A 19,159-nucleotide genomic window follows, 5' to 3' on the forward strand; every position below is an offset into this window, starting at 1 on the left:
AAGGCAAAGGAGGAGCTTCGAGCAAGACTCTCTGAGTGGTCAAGTGAACATTCAAATAGCCACCAGGTGCGAGACTCTTTTGATTGTAACTGGCACTGAAGAAAGCTGAATTGCTGAAACGCGTCTGCCGCATTGTTACTTAGTTTGCGCTGTGAACTCATTTTGAATAAACCCTCCCGCATGCATCCTGGCTGTGTCGGACCCTTCTTATACTGTTTGAGTGGGGATTTGGACTCTATGTTACGCCAGCATTGCAGGCACTGGCTTTTCCGACACGCCCTCTCGATCAGGCAGCACCGCGTTAGCCAGCAACCTTTGGACTTGTGTTTTCAAATGCACAACGCGGCGCCCCCCTACGCGGATGAAAACATCACTGTGTGAAGATATTACTGCGTGGGGAGAGAGGAGCAGCACTGACTGCAGGGAGCATCGAGGGGTCTCAGTGAGGACATCTAATCAACGGTAAGCTGCGGTTGGTGTAGTCCGGAGGCCACATTGATGGGACGCCACTTGGTGTTTCGGATTTCCCACTTACTTAAGGGGGATCCGCACATGGACTGCAAAGACCAGCATGCAGCAGTCCGTTCTAGCAGCGTGAATTGCAATATCTCTTTAAAGGCAAAGGAGGAGCTTCGAGCAAGACTCTCTGAGTGGTCAAGTGAACATTCAAATAGCCACCAGGTGCGAGACTCTTTTGATTGTAACTGGCACTGAAGAAAGCTGAATTGCTGAAACGCGTCTGCCGCATTGTTACTTAGTTTGCGCTGTGAACTCATTTTGAATAAACCCTCCCGCATGCATCCTGGCTGTGTCGGACCCTTCTTATACTGTTTGAGTGGGGATTTGGACTCTATGTTACGCCAGCATTGCAGGCACTGGCTTTTCCGACACGCCCTCTCGATCAGGCAGCACCGCGTTAGCCAGCAACCTTTGGACTTGTGTTTTCAAATGCACAACGCGGCGCCCCCCTACGCGGATGAAAACATCACTGTGTGAAGATATTACTGCGTGGGGAGAGAGGAGCAGCACTGACTGCAGGGAGCATCGAGGGGTCTCAGTGAGGACATCTAATCAACGGTAAGCTGCGGTTGGTGTAGTCCGGAGGCCACATTGATGGGACGCCACTTGGTGTTTCGGATTTCCCACTTACTTAAGGGGGATCCGCACATGGACTGCAAAGACCAGCATGCAGCAGTCCGTTCTAGCAGCGTGAATTGCAATATCTCTTTAAAGGCAAAGGAGGAGCTTCGAGCAAGACTCTCTGAGTGGTCAAGTGAACATTCAAATAGCCACCAGGTGCGAGACTCTTTTGATTGTAACTGGCACTGAAGAAAGCTGAATTGCTGAAACGCGTCTGCCGCATTGTTACTTAGTTTGCGCTGTGAACTCATTTTGAATAAACCCTCCCGCATGCATCCTGGCTGTGTCGGACCCTTCTTATACTGTTTGAGTGGGGATTTGGACTCTATGTTACGCCAGCATTGCAGGCACTGGCTTTTCCGACACGCCCTCTCGATCAGGCAGCACCGCGTTAGCCAGCAACCTTTGGACTTGTGTTTTCAAATGCACAACGCGGCGCCCCCCTACGCGGATGAAAACATCACTGTGTGAAGATATTACTGCGTGGGGAGAGAGGAGCAGCACTGACTGCAGGGAGCATCGAGGGGTCTCAGTGAGGACATCTAATCAACGGTAAGCTGCGGTTGGTGTAGTCCGGAGGCCACATTGATGGGACGCCACTTGGTGTTTCGGATTTCCCACTTACTTAAGGGGGATCCGCACATGGACTGCAAAGACCAGCATGCAGCAGTCCGTTCTAGCAGCGTGAATTGCAATATCTCTTTAAAGGCAAAGGAGGAGCTTCGAGCAAGACTCTCTGAGTGGTCAAGTGAACATTCAAATAGCCACCAGGTGCGAGACTCTTTTGATTGTAACTGGCACTGAAGAAAGCTGAATTGCTGAAACGCGTCTGCCGCATTGTTACTTAGTTTGCGCTGTGAACTCATTTTGAATAAACCCTCCCGCATGCATCCTGGCTGTGTCGGACCCTTCTTATACTGTTTGAGTGGGGATTTGGACTCTATATATATATATATATATATATATATATATATATATATTCCGTCACCGCGCTGAAAGCACCCGATCGCGAGTGCGAGGGAGTAAGACGGAAAGTCAAAAATGTGATATATATATATATATATATATATATATATATATAGATATATATATAGATATATATATATATATATATATAATTAAGCTAATCTGTGAAATCTGGAATTGGGAGGACGATTTTACAGGTGGTTAGATGATGGTCAGGATAAAGGTGGTAGGCTCCCGATCAGAGACAGCTTCTGGATAATAGCCAGTGACCCGAGGATGCAGCGGGAAGATAAGAATACGAGACTGAGCTGCATAGCGTCCTCGCAGTCAGTCTGAAGAGGGGCGTGGCTGTGGGAGTGTGGGCATGTCGATAAGTGAGGGATATCCAGAATAGATTACTGGATATCTACAATAAGGCTATGGTTTCTGGGCTGACTTCAGTCCTTCTGGAAAAAGAGTGTATTAATAATGTACTTTTCCTACTTGAGAATTTTCAGTGTTTTTCTATACTGGCTTGTGGGAGTAAGCATCTTTCAAATCCACTGTACATACTCAGGAACTTATTCACAAAGGTAAACTTACACTTTTGGTGCAAGTTTACTAATTTTTTGCTATTCACAAACTACGAGGGTAGTTTGAAGTGTAGTATCTTTATGACTGCAGAGACAGTCCAGTCTTTTCGTAAGCAGAGTTTTCTGCAGCCGAAAAGATACTACACTTAAAACTCAGGGGCATATTTATAAGCTCCTATTGCCACGTGAACGTAACTTTTTACGACGTTCATGTGGCGATAGGGGCTTCGCCTTATTTACAAAGCAGCGTTAAGCCGCTTAACGTGGCTTAACGCTACCTTGAAAATAAGGCCCCATTTCACACTATGCTTAGCGTGAAAGGGGAGGGCAATGGATGTTGCTGTGTGCGTTCCACGGCAACATCCATTGATTTTGACACTGCCCCATATTTACAAGAGCAGCATAAATATGGGGCAGCGTCAAAATTAAGACCAGGGAAAACCTAGTCTTACCCTGGTTCTATGAGGAAATTTTTTTAATTTCTCCTTGTTTTTGCTGTTTTCATGTGTGCTGCGTAGTACAGCACACATAGAAACAGCAAAACGCCAATGATTGTTTATGTACAGGAAGGTCCCCCTTCCTGCACATAAACATTTAATTTAAAAAAGATGCCATTTTGCAACGTCTATATGTGCTGCATTAACCTCTTCGCTGCGGCGCAAATTCCGCCGCAGCATGCTGAACATTCCAATCGCGGGCGTGGTCATGACGGCTCCCGGCTGTCGTCAGCACACGCCCACCGTGACTCATGACGGCCGGGAGCCGTCATGAGCATGGAAGAGGCTAAGCAGCACACATAAAAGTTACAAATCGGCCTTTTAAGATTGATTATGTGCACATAAACAATCTTGCCCTCAATGCAGACACCCTTGCACTATGGTGCAAGGGTGCCTGCATTGGCGCTAGGCTGCTAAATTTAGCACCAGCACAGGGGGAAACACAGGGCTGCACCATATTCTTGTAAATATGTTGCAGCCCTGTGTATCTGAAGTGGTGGAGAGCGGTGTTAAGCCAGGAAAGCTAACGCCTCACTCCGCCACTTCACTTGTAAATATGCCCCTAATTTTTTAGTTTGTAAATAGCAAAAAAATAGTAAACTTACAACAAAAGTGTAAATTTACCTAAGGCCCTCAGACCCCTTTGTGCAGCTGTGGAAAAATGTGATGACATGCTAGCATTCACAACGTTTCCTTCTTGATGTCCCATTTGACCAGACTTTTCCCCTTTGAAAGGAGGAAACAGGCTCTATTTCTTGTTTTTGTAACAACATTGAAGCTTTCCTCATTAATAAACACATACTGTTTTGGTGCAGATTCCAGAGGAATGGATGGTGGTGTTGATATGAATCGGATCGTATAGCCTTGCTGAATGGTGTTCAAGATCCCTTTGTCATAGATGAGTGATGCACAGTGAAGTGGAAGTGAGGCAGTAATTGACTAGCATGGGATGGAGTTTTAGCGGAATAGAACAGCTGATGTTGCTGTTGTTGACCTCTAGATGTACTCCTCTGGTAAGATGATTTCCACTAACCTTGTGACTGGGTTTCCATTGGTCCCTAATGAGACTGAACCCTCTGTCTTGAGTGGTCTCTGAGGTGGTACTAGGACTTGAACATTTTCTTATTCTCCTCAAGGCCAATAGCTTTCAAAATGTCTGCCTCATTTTTTATGTGCTATAGTTTATTCTTGGTATGAGAACAAACAAAACCTGGCAAGTGAAAAGCTTCATATTGTTAGCTCGGTCTGTGACTTTAAAGATGTTAGGATTAAGCAGGAATATCCTGTAGGTGATATTCTAGGACAGAATTCAGATAGCCAGATCTTCCAAATCCACTGAGATACTGATGATTTGATTGGAACGCAGCATTCTTTCTTGCTATACTCCATAACATCAAGTTTCCTTTCTCTAGGATGATTGTCTGTGGAGCTTTGTAGGGATTCCACATCCATCTATTGCATCTTCCCAATAGAGCTCTTGTGCTAGTCACTTTAAAGACTGATGCTGCAATGCTACAAATTTTATTACCAGTAGCATTAATCAGTTTATTGCCTCTATCAGAAAGAACTGAATTTTCTGGTGTAAATACCTGTTTGTTCCTAACTGCAGATACAATTACGAAATCTGGCACATAAGATCTTGAGCTGGTGACTTATAATTTTAAGAAGCCTCAGAGTAGCAGTCTTTGTAGTGGTTAGGGTGAAAAGGTTTTCCTCCACAAGCTCCACAAGTCCTGGGACCAAGGGTAGTAAAGCTCTAGGTGAGGCTAACATCCATAGCACCTCAATAATGAATGACTGGATGTTCCAGGATCCCGCGACTTTAATGAAATTTTATATGATGCAAGCAGTATGTGATGTGAGATTTCACTTTGTCTTCCATGCCTATGTAATATCTAACAGTTATTAGGCCCAATTGTGAGCTTATGGCTTAGCATGAAGCAAACTGGTGGAGGAAGGCCCACCCGTTTTAAACTTTCTCACAACACCTGTTTCCCCCTGAAACCACAAGGTTGCTTCGGGCACTTTGGAAGAGCCTCCTTGTAGGACCAGGTGGCCCAGTGGAATTGCTGCCACAACTCGTGGGTAATAGAAGTGTATACCCAAATTTGTGGTAAATTGTGATTATCCACATTACAAGTGTCCCTGATTGGCTGGGAGTTTTCTCTAAGCACATCAGGGACACTTGCGTGCAGTTTAGTGCAAGACAGTCATGGGGTGCATGGTTGTCTTGCATGGAGGAGACACTGCCATTAGTGACGGTGGACCTCCGACTCTAAATTGGGCAACTGGTGCATCATCATTTTCTGTAGTGTCTGCACCAGGAACATGGTGTCCCCGATGGTGGGCCTTGCAAAGTCTGTCATCAGGAAGACCCTCTTCATCAAAAGACAGAAAATTGCAAAGGGGTGTGGACAGGAATGTTGCCATTTTGTGGACATCTTATTAGCACCTATATCCCATTACCGACCTCCTCTAAATCAGACTCTAACACTTTCAATAGAGTCCCAAAAGCATGTCTGCGCCCACAATCCCTTAAAAGCTCATAAATCCCCAGGATGGCCTTGAGTGGGCTATGTGTGTTGTTAATATATTAGAAAAACTTTAAAAAACGGCATACAGGGCAGCAGCAGCCAAAGCAATAGGATGAAGTATTCTAAATCATTTCTACCTTTCTTGTTAACAGGTAAGAAGGAAATCTGTACCTGGCATGAGAGGTGCGTCTGAACTGGGACGTCTGGGAGGACCCACTGCCATCAAAAGAGTTAGCCCGCTGACTGCTAGAAACTGTAGGCTTTGCGGAAGCTGATTCCGGCTGTGATGTTTCTAACATGATATGAAGTCCCTTTGATTGAAAAATTGAATCATGTAAAAAACACAAGAAAGAACAATTTGGTTAATTTAAATGTAGTGGACATTTGTAATCAAGCAAGAACATATATACAAATTGGATTAAAAAATGTACAGTCTACTTTTCTAACATAGTGATCCCACTGACCAGTAACAAAGACCAATCTTTTAGATGCAGAGTCTGTTCATTTTGGGATAGCCATAACAACCATTAGTTAAGTAATTTCCAAACAAATACACCCGCTTTGTAAATCTATTGTCAGAAATCACATAGAGATGATAGGTGCACCAAGTTGCCATGCCAAACTTAATATTAATAATAATAACAGTAATAATAATGAGAGTTCTAGAGAGCATAGCTACTGCATACGAAGTATCCCAGCGCTAGGATTTTGATTCCCAAGAAAGAGACCACCCAACATAAAACCAGCTTTTACATTTTTTCCTGAAAAGAGTTTCAGATGAAGCCTGATGAATTGCAAAAGGTCTTAAGATTTCTAGCCTTTTAAAATGGAGACATCATGTTCAATTTTTCACCTTAATGTGGAGATTGCAAATCTCAGGCATACCACCATGGGATAATCACCATGGGCTCCACTGTTAGTCAAGCCTGAAATTCAGTCACACTAGACTTCAAGTCACGATTATGAGGGGCAAACTGTTACCAGTGTGTGATTCAGGTGACAAAAACAATGCAGTGCAAACAGGGTGCCACCAACACCAAGGGGCAGATTTACTAGGATTTTGCACCAGGGTTACGTGACTTTTGTAGTGCAGTCCAGACACAAAATCATTTTAGAGATTTAGTAAGCCACGCAAAGCCGCTTTGCATGGTTTAGTAACTACACAGTAACCCAACACAGAGCATAGCGCTGTCTTGCATTACTTTGCATCAGGGAGGCATTCCATGGGTGTAGCATGGGCGTTCCCTATGCATCCACCCATAGATTTTGTGGCATTCCAAGATTTTCTAAAACTAGTAAACAGGGGATTGAATTAAAACACTATGCCTTCCTGAACCAGGCATAACGAGGAGAAATATCTTTATTTCTCCTTGCTATTTCCTCTTTTCATGTGTACTGCAATCTGCAGCACACGTGGAAAGAGGATAATACCCCTAAGGATTGTTTTTGTGCAGGAAGGGGTCCCTTCCTGCATAAAATAAATCATGCCTGTAATGCAGGCACGCTTGCACCGTGGTAGACTCATTAAGACAACTGTGTACGGTGTTCAGCAGCCTGATTGTGTGCCAGTGCTAGGGAAAGAGCAGGAGAGGGCCATATCTCTGTAGAAATGGTGCTTTCTTGTTCTCTCTCTGTCAGGCAACCTCACGCAGCAACGTTGGTTGCTGCGCTGCGCTGTGCTGCGTTGTGTGGCAGTTTAATGAATCTTGGCCCAAATCTCTTTTGACAGGAAGTGTATGAAGTCTTCTCAATGCTACCCACTGTGGATGTTATGCTTTTTGTTATGTTACATTACATTATTTCTATTACACATCGCTCATACACCTAATGGTTTAGTGGCACTCGCAAACAGAACTGGCTTTTCAGGGCTTGTTTGAACAGCAACGTTTTCAGGGAGAGTTGAAAGCAAAGGTAGGTAGATTCAGCTCACAAGATGTCTAGGAGATAATTCTAAAGTTTTGGTCCACAGAAGGAGAAACTTCTGCCGCCTGCTCTAGTTTTCAATAGCTTAGGTACACTAAGCTTGTTGTTGGAAGAGTACTGAAGGCTCCAGTTCGGGCAATATCTGCCCACCCAGCTGGAGATAAACACAGGTGCTAGGCCTTTCAGTGTTTTGAAGATGATGCAAATGGCTTTAAACTGATTTCTTTAAGCCATGGAAAGTCAAAGAAGTTTGATTAACAATGGATGGACTGATGAAAAGCCAATATCCTCAGTCTTTTAAAAGATGTTAGTATAGTCCAGCCTAGACATGACTATTACAGAGGAAAAAACATTTACATCGCGTATTTTACACCGCGTGCAAACAGAATGCGGTCGTTACAACGACCGCGTTGTTACAACGCAGTGCCATTACTACGCAAGTCCTTACAACGACTTACGCTTGATGGTGCTCTAAACTAAGGAATAGTATGATTCACTATTCCAACACTTTCCCTAGTGTTGCACACACTGGAGTTGAAATAGTAAATCATACTATTCCTAAGTCCAGCGCGCCATCTAGCTCAAGTTGTTGTAACGACTTGCGTTGTAATGGCACTGCGTTGTCACAACGCGGTCGTTGTGACTACCGCGTTGTGAATGCGTCGCAGAGTAAAATCCGCAATGTAAAGAGTCATATTCCTATGGCAGCAACTGTAGCTTGTTTCCATCTTCAGTTAAAAATGACAGTAGTTTCCTCAAACTTCTTAAATGGTAAAAACATCTAGAAACCATAGAGGAAATCTGATTCACTAACATTAAAGCACCTTCCAACTTGACTTCTAAACTCCTCACCACCAGTGCGAAAAGACAAACTTTGATTGAGGTAAAATGGTCTGATTACCTTAGGATAAAAGTGAGGGTTGGTTCCGAAAAGGGAACGTACTTACCTGTAACCATAGTTCTACTCCAGGGGAATACTCGTCATTGGCATTAAACTGCCCCACCCATGTGAACTAAATGTATATATATATACACACACACACACACCTACATATATAATATATATATTTATATATATATATATATATATATTTATTTATTTTCAATGAAAAAAACAAAGGTTACAGGGACTTTATAGTTAGGTTCAGATTTCACTGGTACAAATAGAAAATCTGCAGTTATGGTTACCTGCGCTAACTATAACTTACGCCCCGCAATGCACTGCTTAGGACTTCACATATTACATCACTCATGACGTGGCCACTGACATCACTGATGACATCTCATGAGTGCAAGTGTTTCGTAAACATTACTGAGACTTAAAGATATATACTAAGCTACAGCAGAAGTTAAATTACTATTCTTTCTGTTCTAGTGATTAGTCATATTATTTCTAACATATCTCACAAGTGGCTGTGCGACTGCATCAGTCTGTGAGTGGATGTCTGAGTGGCTGTGTGGGTGTGTGAGTGGTTCTATGTATGTTAGCGGGTATATGAGTAGCTGCATGGGTGAATGAGTGGCTATCTGAGTGACTGTACTGGAGAGTGAGTGGGTACGTGAGTGGCTGTAAGGGTGAGTAAGTGGGTGTGTGAGTGATTGTAAGGATGTGTGAATGGGCAAGTAAGTGGCTCTGTGGGTGAGAGAGTGGATGTGTGAGTGGTTGTATAGGTGAGTGAGTGGCAGTGGCGGTATGGGTAAGTGAGTTGGTGTGTGAGTAGCTGTATTGGTGAGTGAGTGGCAGTGTGAGTGGCTGTATGGGTGAGGGTGTGTGTGAGTGTGTGAGTACCTGTATGTGTGATTGGCTGTGTGAGTTTCTGTATGGGTGTTTGAGTGGCTGTGTGAGTGGCAGTAAGGATGTATAAGTGAGTGTGTAAGTGTCTGTATGTCTGTATGACTGGATGTATGAGTGGCAATTTTGGTGAGTGAGTGGGTGCATGGATGAGTTAGTAGGTGTGTGATTGGCTGTATAAGTGAGTGGATGTCTGAGTGGCTTTATGGATGAAAGACTGTATGAGTACTGGTATGGGTCGATGAATGGGTATTTGAGGCATTCTGTGCAGTGGGATTGAGAGTATGAGAGGTACTTTGGGGGTTGAGTGGGTGGCTGAGTGATTCCGTGGATGATGGCATCTATGATGTGATGGCTGATATCACTGACTATGTCATGAGTGATGTAATATGTGAGGTCATAAGCAGTGCATTGCAGGGGCGTAAGTTATAGCTAGCTGAGGTAACTATAAGTTCTACATTTTGATGGTTGTTTACAAGTGAAATCTGAGCATAACTATAACGCTCCTGTAGCCTTTGGTTTTTTCGGTGAACTTCTGAGGTTTTTTTAATTCTATTTCCTTGCTATAACGTCCCTGTAACCTTTGTTTTTTTAAGTGAATTTCCAAGTTTTTTAAAATTTTATTTCCTAACTGTAACCCGTCACCTTTTAGAGTGAGTGTTTGATCTCAATTTTGCCTCGTTCTGCTTGTTTCTGATCTCTATTTTGCCTCTTTCTGCTCTTTACTTCCTTTTATTTTGCTTCTTTCTGTTCATTGCAACCCACTATTTTGCCTCATCTGCTTGTTTCAGACCACTATTTTACCTCTTTCTCTTCGTTTCTTATTTCTATTTTACCTCTTTTTGCTGACTTTTATTTTGCCTCTTTCTGCTTGTTGCTGATCTCTATTTTGCATCTTTCTGCTCATTTCTGACCCTTTATTTTGCCTCTTTCTGCTCATTGCGGGCCTTTATTTTGCCTCTTTCAGCTTGTTTCTGAAATCTATTTTGCCTCTTTCTGCTTATTGCTGGCATTTATTTTGCCTCTTTCTGCTCGTTTCTGATCTCTGTTTTGCCTCTTTCTGCTCATCGCTGGGTTTATTTTGCCTCTTTCTGCTAGCTTCTGACCTTAATTTTGGCTCTTTCTGCTCATTGCTGATCTCTGTTTTGCCTCTTTGTACTAGTTTCTGACCTTTATTTTGGCTCTTTCTGCTCGTTGCTGATCTCTTTTTTGCCTCTTTCTGCTCATTGATGGCCTCTAGCTTGCCTCTTTCTGCTTGGTGCTGACCTTTATTTTCTCTCGTTCTGTTGTTTGCTGACTTTTATTTTGCCTCTTTCTGCTAGTTTCTGGCCTTTATTCCGCCTCTTTCTGCTAGTTCCCAATCTTTATCTCGCCTCTTTCTACTCATTGCTGACCTTTATTTTGTCTCTATCTACTCATTGCTGACCTTTATTCTGCCTCTTTTGGCTTGTTTCTCACCTTTATTTTGCCTCTTTCTTTTCTTTGCCGACCTTTATCCTGCCTCTATCTGCTAATTTCTGACCTTTAGTTTGCCTCTTTCTCCTCTTCCCCGGGGACCGTGGGGTGGGGGGGACCTCTAGGCCCAGGTAGTCCTGGGAGGATCCCAACTCCTGCAGGAGCTGGCATTGCTCCCACAAGCAGGGTGCTGCTTGAAATAGCAGCTCCCTGCTTGAGCTGTTTCCCAGCATGCGTATTTGTGTGAAGGAAAACAGATGAAAACTGCTTTTTTAAAGCCAGAGATGTTTGATAGCTCCGGCTTGCAGAAGTTACGTTTGCTCTTGTCTGGTGGGAGCTGTCAGCTCCCACCAAGCAAAAGCAAACAGCTACCTAACAAGGGTGTGTGCAGAAGTTATGTTTGCTCTTGTCTTGTGGGTGCTGTCAGCTCTCACCAAGCAAAAGCGAACAGCTACCTAACAAGGGTGTGTACCTTGTGAGGTAGCAGGAGCTGTTCATGGGGTGTGTTGGTCACCAGGGCCATAAATGGCTCCAGGAAATGGGTCGCAAAGCCTCCCCCTCCATCGTAAAATTTTGCGCCGGCGAGGTGGTGGTCTCCGGAGATAGTGGTCCCTGACAGACCCATTACATTCATTTATTTCAGCCTTGGGGAGGTGGGGGTCCCCGGGCGATGGGCGGGCCAAGCCACATATTTATTTGTAAGTTCCTGTGGAGGTGGAAGTCCCCCGGGCTACGGGGGAGGGGCAGCGCGACCCCCTGTATTAATTTTACTTGATTTGCCCCAGGGAGATGGCACTCCCCGGGGCACGAGCGGGCCCGATGACAGACATTTTTTGAAGGCCCCCTGGGTGGTGGTGCTCCCTAGGGCTTTCATAAGCTCTAAGAGGGGTGCTCTGTGCACTCCACTCCTTTGTATAATTGCTCATACCCCCTGGACCCGGCCAACACGGGGGCTAAAGATTACAGAAGCGTGGGAACCTGTGCTTCATTTTAATATTTTTTTTGGGCAGGAGCTGCAGATCCTGCATGTATCCTGCCTAATTTTTTTTAAAAAAATGCTTTTTTGTCCTTGCTGGACCCCCAAGAGGCCTAGGGGGTCAGGGTATTCCTACTCTGCCCCCTTCTCTTTTTTTAAGTTTTTTTCTGGGACTTGGCTCAAGCGCAGTCCCAAGATTGCTGCCAACACGTTCTAGTTTGAAGTGTTGGCAGATAATCAGATCTCAGCACGAGATCAGGAGGGGTCGTTGATCCTCCACGTCCCTATATATATATATGCAAAAAAACAAGCAGAGAATTCTGGGTAGTTCCCAAGTTTAGGTGGAAAGCAGCTCCTGTATAGAGCACTCTCAACACCAGCGACACTCTAGATCTGCTCACCTCAAATGTCTGCTTTTCTATCAACGCAGCACAGTAAGAGGGTCTCCCTCATTTACACGGATATTCATATTACATGCAACATAATACTAGCACTCAGTACTATAGTTTAGATCACTCATGACTCAAGACGCTTTTACTACTTTATTTTGTAATGCACCATGCTAATGTTTGTACATAAACCTTTTGATGTGGCTCTGAAGGATTGACTGTATTAAAGTCTCACTTCTTAAAAGCATATTACAGAGCCATATACTGTTATAATTTTTATTTGTCACATCATCTGTGCATATATAGTTCATTCCATAACAGTTTGTATTATTTATAATTTAATGCTTACGGGTATTTAACTTCTATGTTCTTTTTGACGCATTGGTTGCTATGACAACCTGGGAAAGTGACTCTTCTATATCTTGATGTATTTTCAAGGCGCCTGATGTTGTGAACAAGGCGGCTTGCCGTCGAAACGCGTCAAGGCCTTCGTTTTGGATTAAAATTCCTGTGTCAGATTACCACGGAGTCAGCGCCTGTTATTGTGTGTGTCAGGATTGGAGGCATATATATATATCAGAGGATGAAGAAACTATTCTCAAATTAGGTCTTTCCTTTGCACCTCAAGCCAATTTTGATTATGCCGCCACTAGATTAGACATGTATAAAGCGGTCAGAAAACTAAAACTAAAACTAAAAAAGTACCACACGCTGAAAAATACCAAACACATTGCGCAAGACACTGGAGGACTTACAATGACCGCATCCCAATCAGATGCCCCGCTTTTGATGGCAATGCAGGCACTATGGGAAACAGAGGGAGTGGGGTACAACATACCGAATAGCCTCAATAATAATACTATCAGTGGTAATGTTGCATCTGGCACTAGCCAATTTGCTCCTGTGACTCCATACAGACTTCCTTCCACATTTAATCCCATCATGCCACGTGATTCGCTTGAAATTTTCCACAAGAACGTGACAGTTCAAATCAAAAAATTGCATATTGAGACTCAGAACAAACAACGTAGATACAACAAACAATCCCAACAATATGAGACTCTCATGCGCAAATTAAAGCAAGAAAGAAATATCATTGTACGTGAAAGTGACCAAGGTGGAAATATCGTCCTTTTAACCAGAGATGACTATGATAGGGAAGCTTACTCGCAGCTGAACGATAGAGAGTGCTATATTCGAACCACCTCTGCTGCTATAAACACATCTTAACAAGGAATTTTATACTAAATTGGCAAATTGGAAAATCAAAAATCTCATTACGGAAGCTGAATATAAATTCCTGAAGAATACTTTATCCCTAAAATTCACAAAAATCCTGACAAACCACCTGGTAGACCAATTATTGCGGCTAGAGATGGGATGCTTGATAAAACTTCAATATATATTGATTCTTTTTACAAGACTTTGTCAAATCTTTAAATTCTTATGTTCAAGATACAGGGGATTTTTTGCGCATAATTATGGATGTGGCATGGAAAAAAGAATACTGGATGTTGGCCTTGGATGTGACATCCCTATACACCAGTATTAGACATGAATACGGCATCCAAGTCATTTGGTACTACCTATCTCAAAAACCTCCTCAGTATAGGGATCACAATGACATGCTGGTGGAGATGTTGGAGCACTGTCTCAAGAACAATAATTTCATGTACAATAACCTCCTTTACCAACAACAGAGGGGTGTAGCTATGGGGGCTAGTTTCTCCCCTAGCTACGCCTGCTTGCACACGGGACGTTGGAAGTAACTGGTCCTTAAAAACCAGCATGCAAAAATCTTTGAGGAAAATGTGATTGTCTGGTTACGTTACATTGATGATCTTTATGTATTATTGGAATGGCACCAGTGAACAAGCTGTGAGATGTATTGCTGAGATAAATGACAATGACCTTAACCTCAATTTTACGGCCACTATGAGCCAATCGAGTATAACATTTCTTGACACTGAGTTCTACATTCACAATGACAATATTGTAACTAGGTTGTTCCGAAAGGCTACTGCAGAAAACTCTACACTTCATGCGAGCAGTGCACACCCGCCACATCTCATCAGTAGCATCCCCTATGGGGAGATGCTGCGGCTCAGAAGGATCTGCAGCAATGACACTGATCTAAAAATAGCACAGCATTTGAGTAAACAGAGATTCAGAGAAAGGGAATATTCTGAAAATACAATTGACAGTGCAATTACAAAATCTATGAGAATTAGTAGAGATAATTTATTAGTTCACAATAGAACAGCGGTACAAGCACCAGCGCAGCAAGACGTCATGACAGTAAGGGATAAGGACAAAACATCCAATCCCTTCAGAATTATCATGGGTTATAGCAGACAACATTCTAGCCTTCACAGGATTATCACTCTTAAATGGCCCACTGTACTTAGTGACCCTGTTATAGGCCTATGCTTCCTTTGAGAGTGTCTATTACGCACAGCAAGGCACCGTCAATGAGGGACTCCTTGGTCAACACTAACCCTGAGGTGATTGATAATACCACTTGGTTACAAATCAACAGTGGGTTCTACAAATGTAAGACATGTAAGGCTTGTCTTCATGGGACGAACACTAAGACATTCATAGACCCCTTCAGTTGCAGAGAACACAAGATCAATAAGCTTTTAACCTGCAAGACTAAATATGCAGTCTATGTCCTCACTTGTCCCTGTGGGCTCAGATATGTCGGCAGTACAAAACTGGCTGTACATAAACGCATTCTGCAGCATCTCCGAGCAATCTCAAATCAAGATAATACCTACCCTGTGGCTAGACATTTTAAGGAGGCACACAATAGTAACAACAGTGGCCTCAAGTACTATGTCATTGATACCATTGCAGCCAGTAGGAGAGGTGGGGACAGAGAATCTAGATTACGAAGATTGGAGACACGCTATATCCTCCAATTAGATTCTAAGTCCTCGGCAGGCCTCAATATTACTGAGGAACTCCACACATGTTTAGGTTAATTATCACTTGCTTTACTCTCGTGACATGCAGCATTTTGGCCCTAGTTTTCAACATTGATTTTACCCATTTCCTCTTTCTTTGGCTAGTTATTTATTTGCTATTTGGGTTTTATTGTGTCTTTTATGGTATTGGCTTCAAATAATTAAGATATTTTATATGGACGAATGTTGTAAACAAAGGGGCTTTTATATATTTATATATTCCCCTAGGTTATTGGAATATTGCAATATTTTATTGCCTTTTATATAACCTATTTATTCTTCTATTTATATATTTATATATTTATGTATTTATTATGCCAGTACTGTATGCAATGTTTTGTACATTGAGACATGGTTTCCTTTACAATCTACTCATGTTTTTACTAAGCCAACATTTGTCACGGGAATTTGGGCAGGATTTCAGCTTCCACAATCCCTCCTTGTTTACCTTAGCCGTTTCTCTTCCGGTATGACTAAAACGCCACTCTGAAAAAAGGCCTCCTCCCATCGTGGTGTGAATCCCTGATAGTCCCAATTTTTAAAAAGGGTGACCGTGAAAACTGCAAGTGTTACCGCCCAATATCACTCCTGGATTCTACTATTAAAATTCTAGGAAGGGTAATCTTAGATAGGTTACATGTATGGGCTAATGAAGCTAATATTTTAAGTGACCTGCAGTATGGCTTTAGGAAAGGTCTTGGTACTATTGAACAGTGTTTGAATTTGCATATTTTAATTGAAAAATACACCAAAGTTAAAGAGGGGCGAATGTTTTTAACTTTTGTGGATCTTACCTCAGCATTCGACTCTGTAACACATTGTAAACTTTGGGTAGTAATGGATAAACTGGGTGTGGATAAACAGATTATTAACTTCCTGAGAGAACTTTATGCCGGAGCATCGGCCAGAGTAAGATATGGAAAAAATGGCGAATGCACTAGATCCTTTGTAATCAAAAGGGGTGTACGACAGGGCTGCGTCCTGGCGCCGTTCCTTTTTACACTCTATATTAACAACGTGGAAGAGATATTGATAACTGAGTGTAAGGACGTACCAATGGTAGGAAAAAGATCAATCCCAATTTTGTTATATGCAGACGACGCGGTCCTGATGGCTAGAACACCGCAGGCCATGCAAAGAGTAGTTACATCCTTTTTTGATTTTATGAATCAGCTTGATCTAAGCATAAACTGTTCTAAGACATTTACCATGCACTGTGGGCCGGGTGCACAGAGGAAGAAAAAAGCAATTTATATTGGAACTACCCCAGTAGAGGACACCTTAACATTTCCCTACTTAGTGGTGTTAATTGATAGTTCCGGGTTATGGAACAATACAATCAAGACAAGGAAATTGTTGTACTGCAAATCTATCATGGCTTTAAAAAATTTTAGCCGAAAAATAGGGAGGAAACCAATTAAGGAAATGTTGACTGTTTATAAAGCAACTTGTGTAGCTATTGTCTCCTATGGGGCAGGCCTATGGGGATATGCAAACGCCAGTACATTACAAGTGGTTGAAAACAATTTTATGAAATATCTCCTAGGTGTCCCACAGAGTGTTTCGACATATGCTTGCCACACAGAACTTGGTGAACCATATCTAGAAGATATAATAAAAACTGCACCAGTTCTATTATGGCATAGAATATGGACCGCAGATGAATCTGGTTTAAATCGAATGATCATGGAAAATGCGATGGGTCTAGAGAAGTGTGGGAAAATTAGATGGCTGAATTATATTAATAATTTTCTTACGCTACTAGGGCTGGGGGACTATTATACAGACCCGCCCTCTCTTTGTAATATATCTAGGAAATGTTTAAAAGATAGATGTATGACCTATCTGCAAGAGACCAGAGTAAGAATAGAGTTCAAGAAACCTACGGTGGTAGCTCATGAGCAAATTGTAATTTGCAATAGTTTACAGCCATATTTAAAGCTACAAACGAGTGATTATGAAAGGTTTTTATTGATACGTTTTAGATTTAATTTACTATTTAGATCACTCAGCTTTCCATCTATGAATAATTGTTCCAAAATTTTGAATAAATGTCCCTGTGATGATCTATCAGTGCAATCTGATATGCATATACTTTTCTTTTGTAAATTGTATACCAGACCAAGACAAATGTTTGTTGTTCCTTTGCTAAAAATGATGGAAATTAATCGGTGTCGCCCTGCTTTTTTAGCTGTACAGAAATTGGATAACATTTTAACAGTCGTATTTATTTCCTCATTCCTTAAAAATGTTTTTAAATTACGGAAAACAATTGAGATCTGAACTTACTCGTTTTTTCCTGTGCTTGGTTCCTATAATTGTTATTTTAATATATGTGTAATTATGTCTTTTTACTTTTATGGTTATTTTGTTTTAATAACCGAATAAAGATCAACTTGACTTGACTTGACTTGACTAAAAAAATATACTTTGACGCTGTAACTGTCTATACTTAAGTGAAGAACGTTTTTAACAGTCACTATTTAAATTTAGCATCACTTTAGAACTTTATATCTGTTCACACCTGGGAGATGTTGACCTTTCATATGAATCAATATATTATTTTTTTTAATTAATTTTGATATCTACACCCACTACTATGCTGCTATTAGGCTAATTATATATAGTATTTGACTCCAGACCTTTTGTAGCCTCGGTATTATAAATACTATTTATTAATTTTAAATACCTTATCGCTATTTTTTAGCCATGCATTTATGCATTGATTGAGGCCCTGGCACCTTTATGCACTTTATTGTTGGCATCAGTGTTTTTTTATACATATTCAAAATACTGTTTTGTCTAAAATATTATGATTTCAGCTGGTAAATGGAGATATCGATTTCAAATACATTGCTATGTGCACTTTGACTGGTTATATGCATAATTTTAACATTGTGTAATTTCATGAAATGTCATTGGTTTTATTACGATGTATAGTATTTCTTCAGTTCCATTGATTATGTCTCCCACGTGATTTCAAGTAATTTGCACTGTCACTTTAAATTCTGCACTCTCTGAAAAGTACATTGTCATGTGAGCAAGGCTCGGAGGAGCTGAAACGTTATGGCAGCATACTTAAATATAAAATAATTTGAATTTGCACCTACCTGAGGACTCCTGCGGTCTTGACGCGGTGACAAGGATATATATATATATACACAAATTTGGATTTTCTTTAATATTTCAAAAACTACTGAAAGGATTTATACCAAATTACAAAAACGTTTCTTTCTAGACCAAACAGCTACCTTTCTGCCACATTTGGGGTAATTCAGTTCAGCAGTTCCGGCTGTAGCCGTATCTAAAGTTTCCTATGGAAATTAAAATGGGGAAACACGTTTTAGGAACCTCCTTTTTCTCGGCCCCAGCTTGATGGATCACTTTTTGGGACAGCAGCTGAAGTGAATGGCAAACTAGATTTGAACATTTTGTGAGGATTCATCAAACGATTCTGTAGTTATCAGCAAATGAAAAAATGCTCTTCCTATGGAAATTACATTCTAACTATAACTACCCACTGGCGACCCACAATAGGTTATATATATACACACACACACACACCCACCCACACACACACACACACACGCACACACGCACACGCACACACACACACACACACACACACACACACGCACACGCACACGCACACGCACACGCACACACGCACACACACACACACACACACACATATATGTATTACCTACTGGCGATTGCCAGTAGGTAGTTATAGTTAGGACCTATTTTCCATAGGAAATCTGCAACATTCTATTCCCAATAACTTTGGCGCCTGTTGACGAATCTTCAAAAAAATTTCAAAACTTTTGGCCAGCTCTGGTCCACTCCTATCCTGAAAGTCTTGGGGTGATTCGTCAAGCAGGGGTCAAGAAAAAAGGGGGGACCCAAAACGTGTTTTCCCCATGCAATTTTCCATAGGAACCTTTAG

The 19,159-nt window shown here is 41.9% G+C and overlaps 1 protein-coding gene across 1 annotated transcript in view; it reads right to left on the minus strand.

The window, feature by feature from the left end:
- The window catches only part of UNC80 (unc-80 subunit of NALCN channel complex), a 3,271,126-nt gene that overhangs the window by 2,794,107 nt on the left and 457,860 nt on the right, over nucleotides 1-19,159 (minus strand). Inside the window, exon 7 of the mRNA XM_085648598.1 lies at nucleotides 5,881-6,020. Within this exon, the coding sequence (XP_085504724.1) occupies nucleotides 5,881-6,020 (140 nt within the window). The remainder of the gene's footprint in view (nucleotides 1-5,880; nucleotides 6,021-19,159) is intronic.

The sequence above is a fragment of the Triturus cristatus genome, chromosome 3_2, assembly GCF_964204655.1.
Source record: "Triturus cristatus chromosome 3_2, aTriCri1.1, whole genome shotgun sequence".
NCBI classification, from domain to species: Eukaryota; Metazoa; Chordata; class Amphibia; order Caudata; family Salamandridae; genus Triturus; species Triturus cristatus.